Consider the following 22702-nt stretch of genomic DNA (forward strand, 5'->3'; position numbering starts at 1 on the left):
AGTTTTCTTACAATCTCACACTACCAGGTGTTTCTGTGGGAGAGGTATATTATAGTATAGAGGATAGTCAGATGTCTAGAGTTTGAATCCTTAACCTGACCTCAAACAAATTACTAATCTACAATGACTTTCAGTTCCCTTAGCTATAAAAAGAAATAGTAATAGCTATTTCTTTGCATCTTTGTGGCAATTAAATAAGTTATTCAAGACAAATGCTTAGTGAATATATCAATAAGTGAATCTAAAATAAAGAGCACTAGCCTGTCTACTTCAACTCTACAATTTAAAGAGAAACAAACTTTAAGCAATTATCTGATATATTAAAGGAGTACCAATAGTCCTTCTTTTTAAGGGACTGTAATTATGAGAATTTGAAATCTAAATCACTGGTTCTTAAAACTAATGTAAATCAGAATCATTTAGAGAGCCTTGGGAATATAAAAAGTTTAGGCCCCTCACAACACAGTCTGATTTAATAAGCCAAAAGCCTAGAAATATTAACATGTATTTTTATAAAAGTTTGCCATCATAAAAGTCTTTCTGATATTCAGTCAAGTTTGAGAACTACTGGTGTATAGCAGCACTGCTCAACAGAAATATAATCTAAGCCACATATGTGGTTTTAAGTTTTCAACTAGATACATTTAAAGGGTTAAATAAATAGGCTGGATGTGGTAGCTCAAGCCTGTAATCCTAGCACTCTGGGAGGCCAAGAGAGGAGGATTGCTTGAGCTCAGGCATTCAAGACCAGCCTGAGCAAGACCAGGACCCCATCTCTACTAAAGATAGAAAAATTAGCCAGGCATCATGGCTGACACCTGTAGTCCCAGCTACTCGGGAGGCTGAGGCAGGAGGATTGCTTGAGCTCAGGAGTTTGAGGTTCCAATGAGCTACAATGACAGTGATGCCACTGCATTCTACCCAGGTTGACAGAGCCAGACTCTTATGGTGACCAAAATAATAATAATAATAATAATTAATAAATAAAGTTAATTTCAATAATATATCTTATTTAAACTAATTTTCCAAAACATTATCATTTCAAATATAGTTAATATAGGTTATTGAGGTATTTTACATTCTATTTTTATACAAGTCTCCCAAATTCAGTGTATGCTTTATACTTATGGCATATCTCAATTCAGGTTCCAAATTTTCATCAGGTTTACTTGATCTGTACTTAAATTTCATAAAATTTACATTTTAAAAAGCTGATTTACATACCAAACTTGTCCCCAACAACTTTAAAAGTTTTCCAATAACTGCATTGAATATCAGATTTTTAATTTAAGTAAAATAATATTTAAAACTCAGCTCCTGGGTAGCACTAGCCACACTTCAAGTATTCAATAGTGATACGTGGCCAGTAGCTACTGTACTGGATGATAATAAATCATAGGCAATTATACATTCCTGAAATCTGTAATAGTGGAAAAGCATTAGCACTGCTCCTTAAATAACTAAATGTATGTAACGTTAACATTTGTACCCCCATAATATGCTGGAAAAAAGGACAAAAATAAATAAATAAATAAATAAATGTGAATAAAGTAAATATAGATTAAACTCTCTATGATTACACTATATTATTAAAATCTGAGAAAAATTGAAACCTATTCAACAGTTTGAAACTCCAAAAGATTGAAACTATCAAAGGCCAGACTAGCACCAGTTTATAAATCCACAGGCATGGACATTTGTCCTGAACATTCAGAAACACAATGTTCTACACCTAATGGGAAATTTAATTCAAACATTAACAAGTGTGAAAAGAAAAAGGGAGGGTGAGTTGATGAGAATTTTTTTCAAAGATATGTTAAAAGAACAATAGAATGCTAAAAACACAAACTACTGTCGTGAAATGAGAATAGCATAAAGAAAATGAAATTAAACATCAGAATCTGAAATAAAATCTTTGATAATACAGATGAAAATAGGTTAAAGTAGACAAATATGGCAGTGAATAGAAAGCTGTTAAACTATAGACTCACTTGGAAAACTGGATCCTAGATATTTTAAGAGTAAAATGAAGACGCTGAAAAACAAAGACTTATTTAAAGGTTAATCATAAAATCACAGTAGATTCATTTCAATTTCCAAACTATTTTAAGTTGCATAGTTGGTAAGATAGGAAATTTTCACAGAAATTAATTATTTAGCCTGAAGCACAGAATCAGAACAATACTGGCATTTGAGAGAGAGAAAAAAAAAATTGGAAATAACTACCGTAATTCCCCACAGTTACCATATTTAACAAAATAGAGTTAAAAAGATTTAATGTCCAGTTCTAAGTCCCTGACTACTTAATTATATAATTTCTGTTTGCCAGAAACATGAGCAGTAAAACTACCACTCTAAAAGGTAGGAGCAAATGCTTTCCAAACTGGATCATGTGGTAATCCTGGTGTGGAAGGAAAATAAAAGAAACTGCCTTTTACTTTCAGCAGTTTAGGAGTAACTCTAAACCTTACTAAAGCAAGGCTACATCTTCATCTTGAAGACTTACTGTTTAAAGGAGATGCATATATATATCAGTACTAAAATCAATGGAACCATGACTCAAAAGGACCATGCAAGCATTTTATGATAACATCTGCCATTGTCAGCTCTTTTCTGTCAAACCTTTCTGTGCTCTACTTAATGTCTTGGGACCCAAGGCAAGTTTGGGTTCAATGGTTATTCCAGACTCACTGCAGGGATCCCCTCCAGTGGGTAGACTTCACAGCCCTCCCTCCCACTACAGTCTGGGTGGCCCTCCCACCAGCTCTCACAGCGACACTCTGTGCTTCTCTCCATTATGGTAATTAGCATGCATTAGTTCAATCTCCTGCTTACTTATGTATCTCTCCCACTGGACTGTGAGTGCTTGAGAACACAAACTACATCTTACTTATTTCTGAATCTTCAGCAACTAAAATGATACCTAAACCATAACAAGATACTCGCAGAATTAATGAATTATTTAACAAAAAATCAAATGTAAATATTCACATTTGTGTTTTATATCCTAAAAAGAGAGAGAAATGTGACAGAAGAGGAAAAAAGACTTTTTTCCCTTTAGGCAGATATCCTAGAAAGTCCTATAAATTATGTTCACAAAGAAACTGAGATACAAAAGATTGACTCTTAGTTGCTAATCTTTACCTACAATAATGTCAACAATATAATAATGTCTTGACGAATAAGGAAAAAGATCTGCAGGCTGATTTTCTAATACCTACCTTACAACCTGATTTACCCTTTTCAACTGAAGACACTACTGAGAATTCAATTATAACTGTTTAAAACCAATAATTAATATGCCTCTTTAAACATTATGATAGAACACTGTACTTATTATCAAATATGCACCATGGTTTAAAAACCTAGAGTTGCTTTAAAAAAGAAAAAACTGCAAAACATGATCAATATGAATGTACTATAGCGAGAATTATGCTACAACATTATGTCTCCAACTGTTTTCCAAGAGTCTGAAGCAGTAATGTGAAATTTCTTTCAATAAGGCTATAATTTAATTTTTTCCAGGGAAATATTTTTAATAGGATTACTGACCCTTTTAACACTCTTGGAAAGAAAATGAATCCCATAAGCATTCTGGCGTATAACTATTATAAAAATAAATAGAACAGTCAATCAGTCGAAATGGTAATGGACTTTAGAAACTAAACTTAGTAAAGAAACGTACATAAGTATGCATGGTGATAACCACTTTAACAGAAAAGACCCACTGTTTATCAGCAAAGCAACTAAATGCATGGAGGCAAATGAAGGGTCTAGAAAGAAGGGAAGAAATGGGAACTTTGAAGAAATAACTTTAATGTCTTTCTCAAACAAAACTAACCATATGTACCTTGATCAATTCTGCTGGCTATCACTCAACTCACAGGCCTGTCCCTGAGCCCTGTTTGGTTTTTCAGAAGGTATTTAAATGTTTCAGGGGAAGAAAGGGACACTTACTGATTTAAGACACATTTTTGAACTCAACAATTCTTTGTGCTTTAAGAGGAATTTTTTCAGGTCATTAGTTTATAATGTGAACTGGCGCCTAGGGATATTTTGAAAGGAAAAAATAACTAGTGTGCTTGGAGATGCAGTTTATGTGACTTGCATCATCATTTATTTCAGCTCAATTTGGACCCCAAAACTGAACTCCAAATGAAGTCACCGTATCTCCAACAGTTTCCTTCTCAGCATGCAATGATCATACCAGAATTTGAATACAGAATAGACCCTTTATCACAAAAACAAATGTATTATAACCCCCTTATAATATCAAAGTCCTTAAAAAGTTTTTACTCTTTCAAGGTACAAAAATAAAGTCAGCCTTACCGATAATTTCCAAAATAATTTGGTTTATCAAAATGTCATTGGCATATCAAAATTCACTAATTCTGCCAGTTTTACCCTTGTTTCTACCACCATCCCAACCATTCATACTGCCATGTTGGGGTCCAGAAAACAGGAACTAAATCATTAGGCCCAGAGAAAGTAAGAATCTTCCTAAACCCAGGTTCATAGGCTAAAAGATGATTTGGCCATTCTCAAGATTAATTTGATCTACATATTATGGCAAAGTAGATCATTCACAGACAGCCCCAAAGTTAACTAGTTATTTCCTAAATTCTCTATTTCTCTTAAGTATAAACACAAACTCTTAAGTGTAAGCCAAACAGATATCTCTGATATTCTATCTTGCATGATAAAAGAAAAAGGTAAGATCATGTTTCTTTTTCTTCATTATAAGGAACCTTCTTTTACATTTGTTTGGGACACATGGGTGATGACTTTGAAGTCAGGCATCTTAAAAGTGTCATCACCTCAGAGATTATGAAACTCCCTGTTCTCTACCTTGGGTACATTAGAATCAGCAGAGGAGCTTTTATAAAATACAGATTCCCTGGTGCCAGCAGAGCTGGTATCAGTATGTTCTAAAAGCTCCTCAGGCAAGTCTGATGTGCAATGAGGTAGGGAACCAATGGCCTAAAAAATGTGGGTTGATGATCCCAAAAAGGTCAAGGTTGAAAGCAAGCTGATGGCAATCTAAAGCAGAACCCAGAACTCAAATGCCTACAGGAGCCACTTAAGTGAATGAAGCAGACAGCGTATGCACACATTTGCAGACTATGTGAGTGCCAGAGAGCACGGCAAACTAGGGAGCTCACAGGGCAAGGGCTCCTGCACTCCATCTTATAGTGCCATGAGGGAAATAACAGATCTTCTCACTTGATCCAGAAAAAAATGCAAATCAAGATTTGAATGTAAAATTCCCCAACTTTTAAATGTTGCCTCAATTAATGAACAATAACACTGGATGAGGCGAACAAAGCATATTATAAAACACACAACACGGGTTCAGCCTTTAGGCTACAGTTTATCACCTCCAGTCTAAAGGGTTGTTTCTATTCTACAGAAACTACAGCAGCAGCAGCACCGCAACAATAACAATATCCAGCATTCAGTAAGTACTTATCTATGTGCTAGTCATGATGCTAAGAGGATTATCTCAATTAACCTTTGATATGGTTTGGATGATTGGCCCAATCATCATGACCCATGATTTGGGTCATGGGGGCGGATCCCTCATGAATGTCCTGGTGCCCTCCCACGGCAAGGAGTAAGTTCTTGCTCCATCAATTCACACGAGAGCTGGTTGTTTGAAAGAGCATGGGTGTCCCCTCCCCCGTCTCTTGCTCCTTCTTTTACCATGTGACACACCTGTTCCCCCTTTGCCTTCTACCCTGACTGGAAGCTCCCTGAACCCCTCACCAGAAGCAGTGCTTGGCACCGTGCTTGTACCGTCTGCAGAACTGCAGGCCAAATAAACCTCTCTTCTTTATAACTTACCCAGTCTCAGGTATTCCTTTATAGCAACACAGAATGGACTACCACAACCTTCATTAACCTTTGAGGGAAGTGCTATTATTATTCCCCTTTAGTCAATAACCACTCCTTCAAGGTTACATAGCAAGTAAGTAGTGATTCCAGGATCCAAATGTGTGCAGTGTAAGTCCACAGCCTATACTATGGTTTATTTCTTAAGTCGTAAATATGCCTTTAACAACCTCCACTCTTTGTGCTTGCCTTTCTTAAAAAAAATAAAATGAAGGGATTATAAAAAAAAATAAAATGAAGGGATTATACTGAAGGATTTCTCAGGTCATTTTTAGTTATCAAATTCAATGGCCCTGACCTCTTGGATGTATGAAGACATTAGTATTTACATGCAGCAGTCACAAATGCCCTAATAAGAATTACCTGATCAAGGGAATTGAATGAATGCTCATTAGTCTTTCTGAAAAGGCAACAAAGACTTATAATACAATTCTTTATCTCTACTATTGCAGAGTTTACTTCTTCATTTTACCTTTTGAAAGGTGAGTAAAAGTGCTCAGAAATTCTTCATATGTTTGCTCATGACAATTAACAAACTTATCCAAGACTTCTTCAATTAATCGATCTTCATCCATTATCTCCGATCCTGATATTTGGGCAGGCATTCCTATTCACGAGGCCACTTTATCTACAAGAGAAAGAAAAACATTAGCTAGAGAGAGTTATGCAGTACCAGTCCCTCTGAAAATATTCTGGTGGGAGAATTCCAAGGCTCCAAAAGGACAGAATAAGGCAATTACTACAGCAATGATCTCTCATTCAAGAAACCAAAGTTTTACTCATAAATAAAGTTTTATTTGTGAATAAAACTTTGCTGCTGAACTGTTAAGTATCACAATTTTATTTTTTGCTTCAGTCACCTCATTACAATCTTCTTCATTGACAAGAATACTGTTACCCAATTACACAATTAGAAATTCTAAGTCTTTCAAGGTTAGAACTTTAAAGAGTACCTCAACTAATCACCCATCCAATGACAACAATAATAGCTAATATTTATTAGCAATTTATTTAGCAGTTTCTATGTACCAGAAGCTGCTCTGAGCACTTTTCTTTCTGTTATGATAACAATCTTAGCTAAGGCCACAGGGCCAGTACATGCAAGTGCCAGTTCTTGGAGTCTGATCCTAGACTCCATCCATCGTGTGACCTCTCTCCCCTTACTATTGCTGACAAACAGTTGACTTTCCTGTGCTTTAACACATTCAGGGACTGGGGACTCTGAACATTGCAAAGAAGCCTTTGGACAGCTCTATTAAAAACTTCTAAAATTGAGCCTAAATCTATCTCCCTCTACGCTACCTCAACTGGTTCCTTAGCCCCTGAGATTGTACAGAATAATTTCAATCCTTCTTGTACATGACATCCTTTCAAATATTTGAACAAGGCCATACTGTCCTCTGTCAATCTTCTCATTGCATTCACTGAAAAAATTTCTTTCTCAAAACCCAGCTCAGAATTCAGTTTCTCTCTGAAGGCTTTACCCTTCCATCTCCCACCACCGCAGGAAGAGTTCATCATAATTTCTCTGCTGCCTCTGCACTAATTGTTACATTTATCATGCTGTATTTGAAGTAGTTACATATATTTCTGTGTCCTCTACTGCTGTGGGCCCCACAGACTGGTACCAGCCCGTGGCCTATTAGGAACTGGGGCACAGAGCTCCACTGTGGCCCCACCCCTACCCCTACCCCGGTCCGGTCTGTGGAAAAAATTCCCCACGCAGCAGGAGGTGAGCGGCAGGCAAACAAAATGGAGTTGTTAAACTCCACTCATTCATTCTCTATAAAATATTATTCTTACATCGCTTTGAGGAAATTGGCTATCTACAGAAGAGTAATTACTGCTTAAGTGGCCAGTAGAATGCGTGAGAAACAATATAAAGGTGCAGTTCTCCAATACTATTACATGGTAGGAAGAGAGCACAAAGCTTCCTTCTATTTTTCTGAAATGAGTAAAATTCTGTTATCTGTTAACTTTTTCTCCCACTTTTCCTTTATATATTTACTCGTCATTTAAAAAATACAAATGACACAGATATATAACAGAAAAATGTGAAGACACTCTTAATTATCTCCTGATCCTGCCAATTCCAATCATCAGAGGTAAATTCTATCAAGAGTTTAATGAATATATTTCTAAATCTTTCTCTATAATGTTTATTCAGAATGATAGAAATTTTTTCTAAAAATGGTAACATATTATGTATGTTAGTCTTTGCAGCTTTCATTTAACAAGTTATGATGAACATATCACAACTTCAGAATGTACACGTCTAGCCTATTCTTTCAATGGCTATATAGTCAGTCACGGCCCCCAGGACTTCCACGTACTCTGTAGCACTAAGCAAGTTACATGACCTCAGTTTTCCCTCACCTATAAAATGCTATTATAATCGTACAGGCCTATATTTCCTTATCCTCAATTCCAAAATACCAAAAAGCTAAGAAAAACGTGTTTTCAGAAGATGATGCTCAAATGCATTTGGTGGCGAAATCTGATTGAACCAACACTGAGAGTATTTATGGCTTTTATTTAGTCTACTCATTGTTACTATTCATATGTTTCCCTGCAGAAATACTAATGGGCTTGCATATGAGGTGCTTTTCTAAGACCCGCTGGAGGTTCTCTTTAATACATGGTATATGCACTGATTATCTTTCTAAATTCCAAAAAATTCTGAATTTGGAAACGCATCTGACCCCAGGGGAACTGCGAAGATACACATACCTCACAGGATTGCTATGAAGATTAAATGAGTATGTGTGGCACCTCAAAAAGTGTCAGCCATCATAATGATGATGAATCAGTCTTAGCAGTCTGTCATCTGCCCACACAAAGACCTGTTATGACTGTGACCACTATTTTGAAGGCACTGATGTTACCTAAATATAAATCAAGATAATTCCCTATGCATTACAACTCTAGATAAAGCATAGTGTTGTAGAGGACTGAGCAAAAATTAAAAGCATAGCTGAGTACCAACTTAAGAATGAAAGAAACTGTTTCAAGCTGTTTGTACCTGAAAAATTAGATATACAAAAAAGCATCAGTTATGGCTTATGCAATTTACCTGTAACACTGCCAGGCTTCAGCAATGTAAAGCTTAATAAATTATGCTTCCAGTAGCTAGATAATAAATAACAGTAAATAAACCCAAAGGTGGCTATTATTTCACTATCAGTAGGACATGTACTTGATTATAAGAATTTCAATGTCAGTCTGCTTTTCCAGAATTGGAGCCCAGCAAAATTCTAACAGTGTATTGTATTAAATCTCTTCCTCAAACTATCTCTGGTAATCTACTTCAGCAAACAAATACCAAAGAGAAGCATCCAGGTTGTGGTTTCTGTTGCTGTATCTTCTCATGAATGCTGTAAGTGTGATAACAGAAATTCCTTTAAATTTCCTTTCCAGTTCTCAGATTGGTATATTGTATTTCCTCTTAACACATCTCAGTGGTACTAATGGCAAACAATTAATAGGCTGTACCAGCACAAATTCAAAATCCTTCAAGGCCTTTAATTTTATTCATGTGATTATTATAATACAGAAGAGATGTAATGTTTTTATTAACTTTTTTAAGACTTTCGTAATGTCCAGTTTTACAAACTGCCATTATTTGAAGAGTTTAACAATATCAATCTTCAAATGTAGAACTTTCCTTTTCTATAAAAATACAAATAACCTAATGTTAAAAATCCTCAGGGACTGACAGAGCAGATAATCATAATCATTTGCCAGACAGTCAAGTGGTTTATGCAAATCCTAGTGGTTTTCTAGAAGGAAGTAATGCTTTTTCAGTTACCATTCATGTACTTTTGTTTTTATCATGAAGTATTTTTCTGAGAGAGGGAGAGAGGCTTGCTTGGATAACAGGATTTTTTGTTTTGGTTTTTATGTTATAAAGCTTTGAGGTCCACATGAAAGATCCAGAACATATTCTGATGAGAAGTGAATGTGCATAAATATCTATGGGTAAATCATAAGTAACATTTTCACAATCATAGGCTCTAAAGGGAAATGCAGGGAGTATGCACTGCTCCTTGGACTACTAAACTTCACTTGAAGATCACAGGCCTGGCTATTAACAGGTTTCTCTTCTTACCAAGTCACTGAGACAGCGAGATAAATCACATAACCTCCCTGAAGTCCTGTTTTCTACTATCGAATAATGAAACCACCTAAGCTAGTTAATGCTATGTGCTTTCTGAAAGGACATTATTATAGAATATGGTACATGAAATTGTCACCACTGATTTAGCACATCTTTGATATTTATCTTCAAATTCCTGCTTAATGAACTTACCCAAACAAAATGCAACTTTCAGAGACAACAGTGGTAACCCCATAGAAGCAAGTTGCCATGAGCTAGTCTTTTCTCAAAGTGCCTTTTTTTTTTTTTTTTTTTTTTTTTTTGAGACAGAGTCTCACTTTGTTGCCCAGGCTAGAGTGAGTGCCGTGGCATCAGCCTAGCTCACAGCAACCTCAAACTCCTGGGCTGGAGTGATCCTTCTGCCTCAGCCTCCCAGGTAGCTGGGACTACAGGCATGCGCCACCATGCCCGGCTAATTTTTTATATATATATTAGTTGGCCAATTAATTTCTTTCTATTTATAGTAGAGACGGGGTCTCGCTCTTGCTCAGGCTGGTTTTGAACTCCTGACCTTGAGCAATCCGCCCGCCTCGGCCTCCCAAGAGCTAGGATTACAGGCGTGAGCCACAGCGCCCGGCCTCAAAGTGCTTTTTAACACAGAAGGTCATATGTCTGCAAAAAAGATTTTTAAAAAACTGTGAGGTTTACCACTGCTACTTGAAAACAATAAATAATAACACATTTTTAAAGGTTGTGCAGGGTCTATCAAAGCCCACTTATACAAATTTTTATAGTTCTGCTAAGAACCTACTGTTCTGCAGAAAAGATGAGATATTATCAAAATAATTCACCGTATCTAAGGAAATGAGACCATAAACCTTTGTACTTCACAGAGTGGGTGTCATTTTATATTTGTGTAAATGGTCAAGTCTCCCAAATATCAAATTATACTCTAACTGCACGGATTTAATATGACTGCACAGATATGACAGAAGAGACCTCGTATGAACTGATTTCTTCTTCCTTGACTGAACTACAATGATTTTACATCCTCTAATTTTTTTTATGTCTTTTAAATAGTATCAAAAAGAAAGAATGAAATCCAGTGACAGAAATTCAGATTATCTGAGTTGAGAGAAACCGGAAAGTTATCTAGTCCAATCATAGAGAATAAATGAATGAATCTGGGAAAGAAAGTTCAGGTGGGATTTCTGTCGACTAATGACTCTATTGATTAGCAGTAACATGTGATTTTCATATCATACATAGTAATGAGATGCTCATGATTATGAACTTTAAGGTCTACCTGAAGTCAGCAGGAAATTAAGCACAAAGTAGCAATCTCACCCTGAATGGGTATTTCCCTGTCTCCAACTACATCCAGTTCCCCAATAATGTACAAAACACCTTGAGGCTGAGCACATGCATATTATGTTAGAGACCCACCAATACAGACAAGAAAACAAAGAAATAGATAAAAGGAATAAGGAAAAAAGCAGAAATAAAAACAAAACATATCTTACAAAACAGAAAAAAAACTAAACTCCTTTAGTGTTTTTTATCAGGATAAGATAAAAAAACATATAATTCTAGCATCAAAGAATTCACTGCACTTCAAGTTGTAAGCTTTTATCAAGAGTCTTTTCTAACACTTTAAAGGCACAGAACTCTTCATTATCACCAAAAAAGTTGATGGTATAAGCAACTAGATTTCTATACAGGTACAACTCTCTGCAGTGAATATTAAAGGAAGTATTTGAGGGGAGGTAGGAAAAACGTTGGGATTATCGTTGACTACAAAGCTTTAGGAGTGAGATGTGTTGTCTTCCATGCAGCAATCTTAGAAATTAAGTATTATCTTAACAGTTATACATTTTTCTATGACAAAATCTCACCTTCAGGAAAAGATAGAAAGAACACATTCATACTAAAAACTACATATAATTTTAAATACATGGGTTCAGTTACATACTTACCATAAACATAGATATCACAAAGGTTATCTTAACAAAATAGATTTAGTTCCTTCCCTAAAAAGGTTTATAATTTACATGTTCTATACAGGACTCCATTTTTGTAACAGGAATAACTTCAATTTTTACATATAACCATAGTTAGGTGAGATGTTAACATTGCAAAAGGCTGGATCAAGGATGCAGAGGACCTCCCTGTATATTTCTTTGCAACCCCCTGTGAATTTAGCCTGTGAATCTATAATTATTTCAAATGAGAATGTTTAAAAAGGAGGAAAGGATCAGATAAGAAGGATAAGCCAATTAAGGCAAAAAAGATTTAGGAAAAGGAAAGTTTTACCACTAAAAGTGTACCCAGAATGCTGGGACACAGGTGTGTTGTCTCTCCTCTGCAGAAGGCTTTGGGAGATGGGAATACTAATCTATAAAATTACATGCTTATGCAGAAACTTTTCTCTTGAAAAATTTGCTTCCCTTTCCTGTGCATTCATCCAAGCTAACGTAATGAGGTTTCTGGAGGTTATCATTCATTAAAACTTTCTGTTCATCAGCAGATTGTATAAAATCAATTTTATTTCCCAAAATATACTCTTCCTCTCAGCTGTCTAAGTCAATCCAGAAATGTCTGCATTGACTCACTGAGGCAGGCCAACCAAGTATTAGACTGTTTTCAATTACACAGTTATTAATTCCATTAAACAAAGAAAAATGCAAAAATTTAAGAATTTGGACTTTCTCTCCCTACTCCCTATCACTTTTTAAGAACAGATTAACTGTGTACATGGACTATGCAGGATATACTTATAATACAAATATTAGGAAACTATTGTTTTCAAAATCAGTAATACTGCCTTTTAACTATCATATTTGGTTCTTTATTTGCTTTATTTGCTTTTTTGAAGAATTTAGAGTTGTGTGTAATCTCAAGTAAACAACCAACCTTCACTCGCTAACAAAACTCCTAGTGTGCTTCCAAATAGAAGCATGCTAACTGACCTCTAGACTAGTATATTTATCAAGAAAAATGTACCATACACATATTTCAACACTGTACAAAACTGATCTCTTAGCCTCAGAAATATTATCAACTGTATCAGTGAAGTGTGGATGATAATGGTGAGTATTTCAATGAACATTTTTTTCAAGATTGCTAATAAAGCTGTGAATCCATAAGGCAGTAGGTTTTCTGAGTTAACTTTATAGCTCTATAATCATACAATAATACTTCAATCATAAAAGATTTATTAGCTCAAATGTAATCCCACCTTCACATGGGATACAATGTCTCATTAATGCTTATTTTACTTGTGCTACATAACAACTGTGACACAAAGGTAACAACTCTTAACTAAAGATATCCCCTTCTCTCTAACTTCCTGAGCCTGTCAGCCACCTGCACAGTGCACAGCACTCTTACATTACCAAAAGCCTACTTTGAAACAAAACCCACACAGCTGGTTAGGAGCAGGTGTAGACCAACTGAACTAAATCAATTCTGTCTGTAGGAATTCATTTCTAAGTGTTTCAAAATGCCAGATCTAGCAAATAAAACCAACCTTTTCATTTGGTATTCTCTTAAAAGATAAGATTTTTAGAGATGTTTTCCAGCTATTTTTAATTCTAAATTCCTATGACTGTGGAATAATAAATGGGCTTTAAGAGGTAATACAGAGCTTCCCCAGCTTCCAATTTCTCAACACTTTATTTGCAATTCTGCCTCAACGTACAGAACATAACATACACCTGCACAGACATAAAATTTCTTTTTGCCAACATGATTTCCATACTCAAAGGCAGAAATTAAGAATCACAAACTCTCTTCCTTCTCTAAAAATAAAAATTTTAAGTTAATTTTTTCCTGCATAACATTATAAAACTCCTCTGCAAATTTTCCCCGTTTTGTTTTAAAGCAAACAGTCCACCTTAAATCAGAGATCATGAAGCTTTTATAGAAAGATACTAGTCATTCTGGTCCAGTGACTATATTTAATTAATTGCTTTAAATAAAAAATGTCAAGTCACTTGTCATGTTCTTCTCTTGACAATCCATCATACTAACTGTAGATTGCTTCCTTCTATATATTTCCTTTTCCTTCCTCTTTTCTCTTCTGTGCCAGTTTCAGTTGTGGCTCCTATTGTAGAACTCATTCAACAAGCCAAACATCTCCCTTTCCAATTCTATTTATATGATTTCCTTAAAAATCAGCCGTTTTTAGGAGTAATAATTGTCTATGCTTATCCTAATGCTATGAAAAGTTGCCGCTGACCTTATTTCAAACACTTGTCACTCATTAAGTGACAATGCAGTTTAAGTTGTTTCATTTATAAAACGGGGATAGAAATGCTCAAGAAGTACACTACGTTTCTTGAAATGCACTATTATGAGTTCACAAAGCAGGGTTTCTCCTCTGCCGCCCCACAACCCACCACGTACACAGACTCCTGAAGCTGTGTGACTTTTCTGGCCGTAAGTAGTTTGAATGTAAAAATAAAGGGATTGGGCTTAAAGTTGTCTTCAATCTCTTTTTTTCCAATTATGTTTCCTTTTTTGTCCAGTATATTCTGTTACTAAGTATTTTATCTCTCCTGTGAAATAAAGGATATTCTGCTCTGAAATTATACTGACTTGTATACTTTGATTGCCCAATGGGTTTTTTTTTATTTAGGAAGGAATAAATCAATATATTCTAATAGGAGTTTGATTTTGATTCTGCCTCAAGGCTTAAGAATGGGCTGAATAACCTATAACTGTGATTTCTTGATGAACTTTTAAGAACTTTAAAGAAAAGTTGAAGGTGGGATGAATGTAAGGCATGTTCATCCACAATCCTACCATCATGTATGTTCTTTAAGGGCAAGACCTATGTCTGATTTTTTTCTTTTTCCCCTAACTCTCCACATGATTTTGTACACAGTGAATGCCCAACAAATAGGGTTTATTATTTTGTATTTAGTTTCTATGCTGAGGACTTTGGGAAATCAGGGACCCTAGCTAAGATTACTGCAAACCTAATGCTCTCCTAATGGTGTGGCAAGAACTCAGAGTCTTAAAACCTGTTTCCAAATGTGTTACTAATTTCCAGCCTCCTCAGAAGACAACTAACCCATTCAGCAACTAATTGTTATGCTGCAAATTGCCTGCTTTTTGATGTTAGTAAAATTCAAAGGCTAAAACACTTGCCTAAACCTACCCATGGTTTCTATTTTGAATTTCTTATTTTGTATTTATACTGAAGATATCCAATATATCAACTTTATGAAAGTGTCATTATTGTTGCTGTAATTTCAAGGGTCATAATCATTATATAACACCATAAATAGATTAGAGAACTAAACAATACCCTTTTGTAGGCAAACAAAAAATTGTCATAGAAGGAATAAGACGAGATGATGATGCTTTTTAAAAATTGACCAACATTTCAAATGATGAGAAACACCAAGTGATTAAGCTACATATCTGTTTAAAAAAGAAAAAATCAACCCTGAAAATATATTCTATAATTTTGCAAAAAGAAAAAGTCACTTATACAAATATAGCATCACCACCATTAAGCAGGATTAATTGTGTAAATCTATATACCAGACACTTTATATCAATAATCTTTACAATAAGGTGGGCATGATTCTCATTTTAAAGATAAGAAAATTGAAGCTCAGAAACGTCACTCAGCTAGTGACAGAATTGAGACCCAAACCCAGATTTGTCTACCTCTCGTCACTACAGTCTATCATCTACACCACATGGAAACTGATTAAATGATCAAACATAGTGGGAGATTGGGTAAATTGTGTTACATTTACTTGATGTCATTTTATACAACTATTAAAAAATAAAAAGGTAGTTTTCATTTTATTTTATACTTCTTTGGCTGAGTACTATATGTACACTATCTCATTTAATCTTTTCCCCAAAATGTTTTGAGGTAAATATTTCTATTACCCCCATTTCAGAGATGGAGAAACAGAGGCTTAAGGGTTAAGATGACTTCACCTGGCAATGGCAGAGCTGGCCGAGAAAACCACACCAGCTTGACCCCAACGCCCATTTTCTTAATCATTACACTGTGCAATACTACACACAAAAGAGCAATTCAAAGTTAAAATGACTAACATTGGTATTAGTAGTCTTTGCTTTAGGAAAAATGATTACCCATTTGATTCACAACAGTATTCCTCTAAACCATAGTAATTATAGTCATTTTTTCTGTGTTTTTCTAAAATGTTTTTAATTTTAAAAAATCAAGTTTCAACCAAATATTTTTTTGTCTTTGCAAATGAATTGTTTCCACTGTTGCTAGTAATGAAATAGTTAAATCTTGAGGACATACCCTGGTGGATATCTCTCTCAACTATCTAAAGAGAAAAAAAAAAAAAAAAAAAGGTCACAGTCAGTTACTCCCGTTAGATCAGTGTTCATGAGAACATCTGTAGGCACACATACACACTCCCTTTGCTGCCAGCCTCCTGCTTGCCACAGTCACAGTGGGCAGTCAGTGAATCTTCCCCAAGTGCTGACATTTAATACCCGGTTTAGCAGCAAAGAATCAGAGAGGGGTAGGCAGCCCCTCTGGCCTTCAGGTAGGTCCAATACCTTCATTTCTACCAAAGCTAAAAGATGGGAGCCTGTGTTTGTAAACTTTAAGGGAATGATGCCATACTTTGGCAATCTGTTAGTTACAGGTGGATTGGGTGTCTAGATGGGGAAAAGATGATGTAGAATTTGGAAAATGTGGGGCTTTTTGTTCTCAGGCTGCTGCAAGGATTTAATTCCCAGACCTTCAAAGCATTATCATTTATCTCATTGTACATAAATCCTTCTCTGGCATAAGTATAGGAAGGAAGACCTAATCTTGGTTTTACTGCCAGCAAAAATTAAATAATGTATGCCTCAAACCTGATTAACTGTGCAAGATAATGTTAATTCATGCACTAAATATCTGCAATTACATGAGGTTACCTGCTATTCTGGAGCAATCAAGAAAACATGGGCAGCACTGATCAGCAAGATTTAATGCTTCAGAGTACAGTACCTTTCTTTGGAAGAAAGTAAAAGACAGTTCAGACACAGGAAACTACAAACCCAGACCTCATACCATTAGTCCTCTTTTCATACTCAACTGTGCCCTAGCTTCACAGTGAATAAATGAAAATCTCCCTGCTGAGAAATGTTAGCATGGGGTTGGGAAAATTGTATAAGTTTATTGGTCCTATATTTCTGTCGTTTAAAAAGAATCTTTAATGTGTTGACTTTGAAACTTCCCTCTGTTGCAGAACAGTATCTTATTTTTAAAAATCTGCCTGTTTTTATCTAGCCTATTTAAAGAAAAACACTTCAGTAGGTTATTTTAGATCTAGTATAATCTTTTAAAAACTCATTTTAAAAACTAAGATGGGCCTAATATAGTCACATTAAAACCATGGGAGAGATGCAATAGACTACTCCAGTGAAAACATATTCAAATCAGTAATGCAAAATTTCAAAAAATATGGCAAAATAATGTGAAAACACTTTCAATGTTCCTGTTTATTCTGTAAAAAATATATATATACATATATATATCATCTGCTTAAAATGGGTAATCTAAAAATTAAATACACAAACTCTTGAACTGTGTTCAAGAGGAGGTAACTCATCTGAGCAATAGTAAACTTTACCACTGTTTTTAGGGCCCAGATATTATGAAGTGAACAAAGAACAGAGCATCAAAGGGAGAACAGGTCAAAAACCCTATTCCCTAGGTCTTTAGGGACCTAGACTAAGCTACAAAAATGGGCAATCTTCTTTCTGTCCAAGAAAAATGTTTCTGTTTAATCTACTCTAACCATGTTTTCACTTACAAGAAGCCAAAAACCCTATAAACAATCTTAAAATTAAGCCAATGGTGAACACATTATTTTAAAAGCTTGCTGTTTAAAAGCAAGTGTTCTTGGAGAACCCCTTCAGATATGAAATGCATTAGCCCTGTATAGCTTGCTTTATATCCCAATAAGACTTGATGGGTGTTTGACACAAGCAAGCTTCGGTTTTGGTGTGCCCTCCACCGAAAATGGGACAACTCTCTCAGAATAATCACTCATCCTGATGAGCTTAATCACTTTTGGTTTTCATTTACTGAATTGAGGGTCAACAGTATTTTCTTTTATTCCTATGAATAGCGTTTTCTTAGTTACTCAAGTGCCTTCTCTTATGTAGACTGGGATAGGCCATGAATAAATAAAACACTTGCCCAGGTTATTTCATAAGCAGGTTGTTTGCTGAATCTACAAACAACCATGGTCTGAGGAAGAGAGAGGCTTGCTTTTACAACTTTGGTAATAATCCTTCCCAGGCACCATTTCCTCATTTTGTTTAATAACCCAGAAGATGATTGCTAAAAGATCACACCTTGAGGAATCTCCCAAGTAAAACTGAAAATCATAAGTACCAGAGATTATTTAGCTATTAATTACACCTGATCTACAGAAGTGCTTCAGGGGAAAACAAAACAAAACACCTCATTGGAGTGACCAAATGGTCCAAGGAACATTTGCAGGAAGGATAAAAATAAATCATAGCATCAACTAACATGTATTGAGTATTTATGTGCCAGGCACCGTGCTGTGACTTACATGTGCTATCCCATTTATTTCTCAAAACAAACCAATGAATAGGTACTAATTTACCCCCATTTTGCAGATAAAAAATAATAGAGAGAAAAATAATTTTCTCAAGGTGGTTCCACAGCAACTAAGTGTGATAGCCCATATTTGGACTCAGAAAATCCAACTTCACAGCCTGCATAATTATGTAGGGTTAGAGAAAGGGCAACAAGAAAAATGGATTATGTTAATTAAATTGAAATCACCACCAGCACCCTCATCTTATATATTTGTCCACTTATTTGTTCAAAAGTTTATTCATCTATACCCATTGACCTGATTTCCAGATCCTAAAGCCCCTTCTAATCCCCTCCAACACTTTAAATACCAGCCACCATTACTGGCAAGTTATTGTGCACTAACAGCCTTACTTTTGGTAAGTTCAAGAATAATTATAATAATAACAACTATCGCTTACTGTGTGAGAAGCCCTGTTCTAAGCGCTTTACATGTATTAAATTACTAATCAAGCCAGGCACGGTGGATCATGCCTATAATCCCAGCACTCTGGAAGGCCAAAGCATAAGAATCACTTGAGCCCAGAAGTTGGAGGGTGTGGTGAGCTATGTTGAGCCACTGCACTCCAGCCTGGGCAAAAGAGCAAGGCACTGTCTCTTAAAAAAAAAAAAAATACTAATCATAACTGACATCAATATGAGATAGGTAAAATTATCTTAATTTTCAGATGAGGAAACTGAGGCACAGAGCGGTTAAATAACTTCCCTAAAGTCATGTAGTTAGTGACACAGGATTTGAATCTTGTCAGTCAGTATTCAGAGCCCATACTCTTAGCCACTGTTTTATATTACTTTTGAAGTATATTAACTATTTACTCTTAACAGTCAAGGAATTTGTACTGCTTTGTTACCTTTAACATTTGGTGCCTAGGACTTACACTGAAACAGGGAGTGTATTTCACATCTCTCTAAAGTAGGTAATAATAAAATAAAAATTTATCAAGCTTACTTCACCTGGTAAATACCCTTTTTGTTATAATACAAATATGAAATCCTGACTAATTCTAACACTTCTTTGCTTAGTGCCTGCTTACTAGAGAATTATCAAAGAAGTACCTCAAAGTTCTTGGGCTGGAAAGAGATCTGAAACAACTGCCACTAACTCTATTTTCCTAGAGTAGGGGAGATGTATTCAGGAAGGTTCTCTGCTTCCCTAAAAGAACTCTAAAATCAGAAATAAATGCAGTAAAGAAAACAAAGGACCTTTAAGTGGCACTTACAAAAGTCTAGTAACTGTACTTCCATTTACTAAATGTGGGAATAGTAAAAATCGCTTTCAGGCCATTTCTCTCCTGCACTCTAGGTATTCAGGGACTCATCTTTTGGTTCTGCAAGACAGTCACAGCTTTTGTAACCTCGCAACCCCCTTCCACTCCCTGCCCCAGCAACCCAGGGAGCCTCAGCGGTTCAATTCTGAGTCGCGCTCCAAAGCGTCCAGGCAGGAGTCCGTAACGACACCTCTGCCGGGGCGTCCCTTCAGACTGCGGTTTCCAGGCAACCGCTCACGGGCAGAAGCAGTTCCTACCGGGTCACCTGTTTCAGAGTCCCCAGGAGAGGCTGCAGCAGCACCCGGGCCAGGGTTTGCCCGACACCGCGCTCCTGGTGCGGTAGCCTTCCCTTCCCATAACCCGGATGTGAATGCAGCCACTCTCGCCTCCCGTTCCCCAGTTTTTCGCCTTGGTTCCCATCTAGTCACGTCGCACCTTTGGCGTCTTTATTCACATACATGCTAGGAGTCTCCTCTCTCAAAGCAACAAAGACAAATTATCTGTAGCTACACATCCCCGTAGAGAACGGATTCCTGGGAAATGTAGTTCTTTGGGCTGATGTGTGGTGTAACTCTTTGAGGAAAAGGACTACAATTCCCTGAAATCTAAGGGAGGATAGTCCATCTCTAAAACATGTCCCAGCTGCTTGGATAGGCATTAGGCAGGAAGGTTCTGTGGATTTTGCTGGCCGAATTCCCTGGATTTTATTTATTCGGTCCCACAGTAAGCTTGTGGGAGGACTTCTTCTCTAAACGTGCTTTTTATATGTGAGGACTGTAAATACAGTGATTTATATGAAGAGATACTCTAAGTCATTTTATTTTGTAATTCTTTCAGATAAAAGATCTACCCACTATCAGAAAATATGTCACTGCAGATGGTAACAGTCAGTAACAACATGGCCTTAATTCAACCAGGCTTCTCACTGATGAATTTCGATGGGCAAGTTTTCTTCTTTGGTCAAAAAGGCTGGCCCAAGAGATCCTGCCCCACTGGAGTTTTCCATTTTGATATAAAGCATAACAATCTCAAACTGAAGCCTGCAGTTTTCTCTAAGGATTCCTGCTACCTTCCTCCTCTTCGCTACCCAGCCACGTGCATGGTCAAAGGTAGCTTAGAGTCTGAAAAACATCAATATATCATCCACGGAGGGAAAACACCAAACAATGAACTTTCAGATAAGATTTATGTCATGTCTGTTGTTTGCAAGAACAACAAAAAAGTTACTTTTCGCTGCATGGAGAAAGACTTGGTAGGAGATGTTCCTGAAGCCAGATATGGTCATTCTATTGATGTGGTGTATAGTCGAGGGAAAAGTATGGGTGTTCTCTTTGGAGGACGGTCGTACATGCCTTCTACCCAAAGAATCACAGAAAAATGGAATAGTGTAGCTGACTGCCTGCCACATGTTTTCCTCGTGGATTTTGAATTTGGGTGTGCTACATCATATATTCTTCCAGAACTTCAGGATGGGCTGTCTTTTCATGTCTCTATTGCCAGAAATGATACCATCTATATTTTAGGAGGACATTCACTTGCCAATAACATCCGCCCTGCCAACCTGTACAGAATAAGGGTTGATCTTCCCTTGGGTAGCCCAGCTATTAATTGCACAGTCTTAACAGGAGGAATCTCTGTCTCCAGTGCAATCCGGACTCAAATTAACAATGATGAATTTGTTATTGTTGGTGGCTATCAGCTTGAAAATCAGAAAAGAATGATTTGCAACATTGTCTCTTTAGCAGACAACAAAATAGAAATTCGTGAGATGGAGACCCCAGATTGGTCCCCAGACATTAAACACAGCAAGATATGGTTTGGAAGCAACATGGGAAATGGAACTATTTTTCTTGGCATACCAGGAGATAATAAACAAGCTGTTTCAGAAGCATTCTATTTCTATACGTTGAAATGTGCTGAAGATGATGTGAATGAAGATCAGAAAGCATTCACAAATAGTCAGACATCAACAGACGATCCAGGGGACTCTACTCCCTTTGAAGACTCAGAAGAATTTTGCTTCAGTGCAGAAGCATATAGTTTTGATGGTGATGATGAATTTGACACCTATAATGAAGATGATGAGGAAGATGAGTCTGAGACAGGCTATTGGATTACATGCTGCCCTACCTGTGATGTGGATATCAACACTTGGGTACCATTCTATTCAACTGAGCTCAACAAACCTGCCATGATCTACTGTTCCCATGGAGATGGGCACTGGGTCCATGCCCAGTGCATGGATCTGGCAGAACGCACGCTCGTCCATCTGTCAGCAGGAAGCAACAAGTATTACTGCAATGAGCATGTGGGGATTGCAAGAGCACTACATACCCCTAAAAGAGTCCTACCCTTAAAAAAGCCTCCAATGAAATCCCTCCGTAAAAAAGGTTCTGGGAAAGTCTTGACTCCTGCCAAGAAATCCTTTCTTAGAAGGTTGTTTGATTAGTTTTGCAAAAGCCTTTCAAATTCAAGTGCATATGAATTTTTTAATCTACTTTAAAGAATCATAATGATAAAAAATTATATACTTATTTTTGTTTATTAAAATGCCTATGTTTTCTTTTAATTAAGTGCCATGTGGAAATGCTTATAATGTAGTGCTAAATTCAGTCATTCTAGAACCTATATATTTTGAAAATATTTTACTCAAATAATCTACTCATTTATTCTTATATGAAGATTTCTGATCTTATTTTTTTTTTTTTTTTTTGAGACAGAGTCTCGCTTTCTTGCCTAGGCTAGAGTGAGTGCCGTGGCGTCAGCCTAGCTCACAGCAACCTCAAACTCCTGGGCTCAAGCCATCCTCCTGCCTCA

At 36.4% G+C, this 22702-nt stretch overlaps 2 protein-coding genes across 8 annotated transcripts in view; one reads left to right on the plus strand and one right to left on the minus strand.

Annotated features, from left to right (window-relative positions):
• Positions 1-20434, minus strand: part of IFTAP (intraflagellar transport associated protein) — a 56415-nt gene extending 35981 nt beyond the window's left edge. Inside the window, exons 1-3 of one of the 6 annotated variants that reach the window (XM_012738730.2) lie at positions 19838-20026; positions 16919-16995; positions 6365-6520 (exon numbers count right to left, since the gene is read on the minus strand). In XM_012738730.2, the coding sequence (XP_012594184.2) occupies positions 6365-6497 (133 nt within the window). In that variant the 5' untranslated portion in view covers positions 6498-6520; positions 16919-16995; positions 19838-20026. Of the gene's footprint in view, positions 1-6364; positions 6521-16918; positions 16996-19837; positions 20027-20142; positions 20268-20320 lie in introns of those variants that run through there. The other 5 variants (XM_012738729.3, XM_012738733.3, XM_012738732.3 and 2 more) reach the window with 5 other exon arrangements.
• On the plus strand, positions 16405-22586 carry RAG2 (recombination activating 2). Of its 2 annotated transcripts, XM_076002027.1 has the most exons (3): positions 16405-16539; positions 19921-20111; positions 20723-22586. In XM_076002027.1, the coding sequence occupies exon 3, from the start codon at positions 20751-20753 to the stop codon at positions 22332-22334; it is 1584 nt and encodes a 527-aa protein (XP_075858142.1). In that variant the 5' UTR covers positions 16405-16539; positions 19921-20111; positions 20723-20750; the 3' UTR covers positions 22335-22586. The 2 variants fall into 2 exon arrangements, with proteins under 2 accessions (XP_075858142.1, XP_075858143.1); XM_076002028.1 differs by lacking the exon at positions 19921-20111.
• The last annotated feature ends 116 nt before the right edge of the window (positions 22587-22702 follow it).

Source organism: Microcebus murinus, chromosome 4, assembly GCF_040939455.1.
Source record: "Microcebus murinus isolate Inina chromosome 4, M.murinus_Inina_mat1.0, whole genome shotgun sequence".
NCBI classification, from domain to species: Eukaryota; Metazoa; Chordata; class Mammalia; order Primates; family Cheirogaleidae; genus Microcebus; species Microcebus murinus.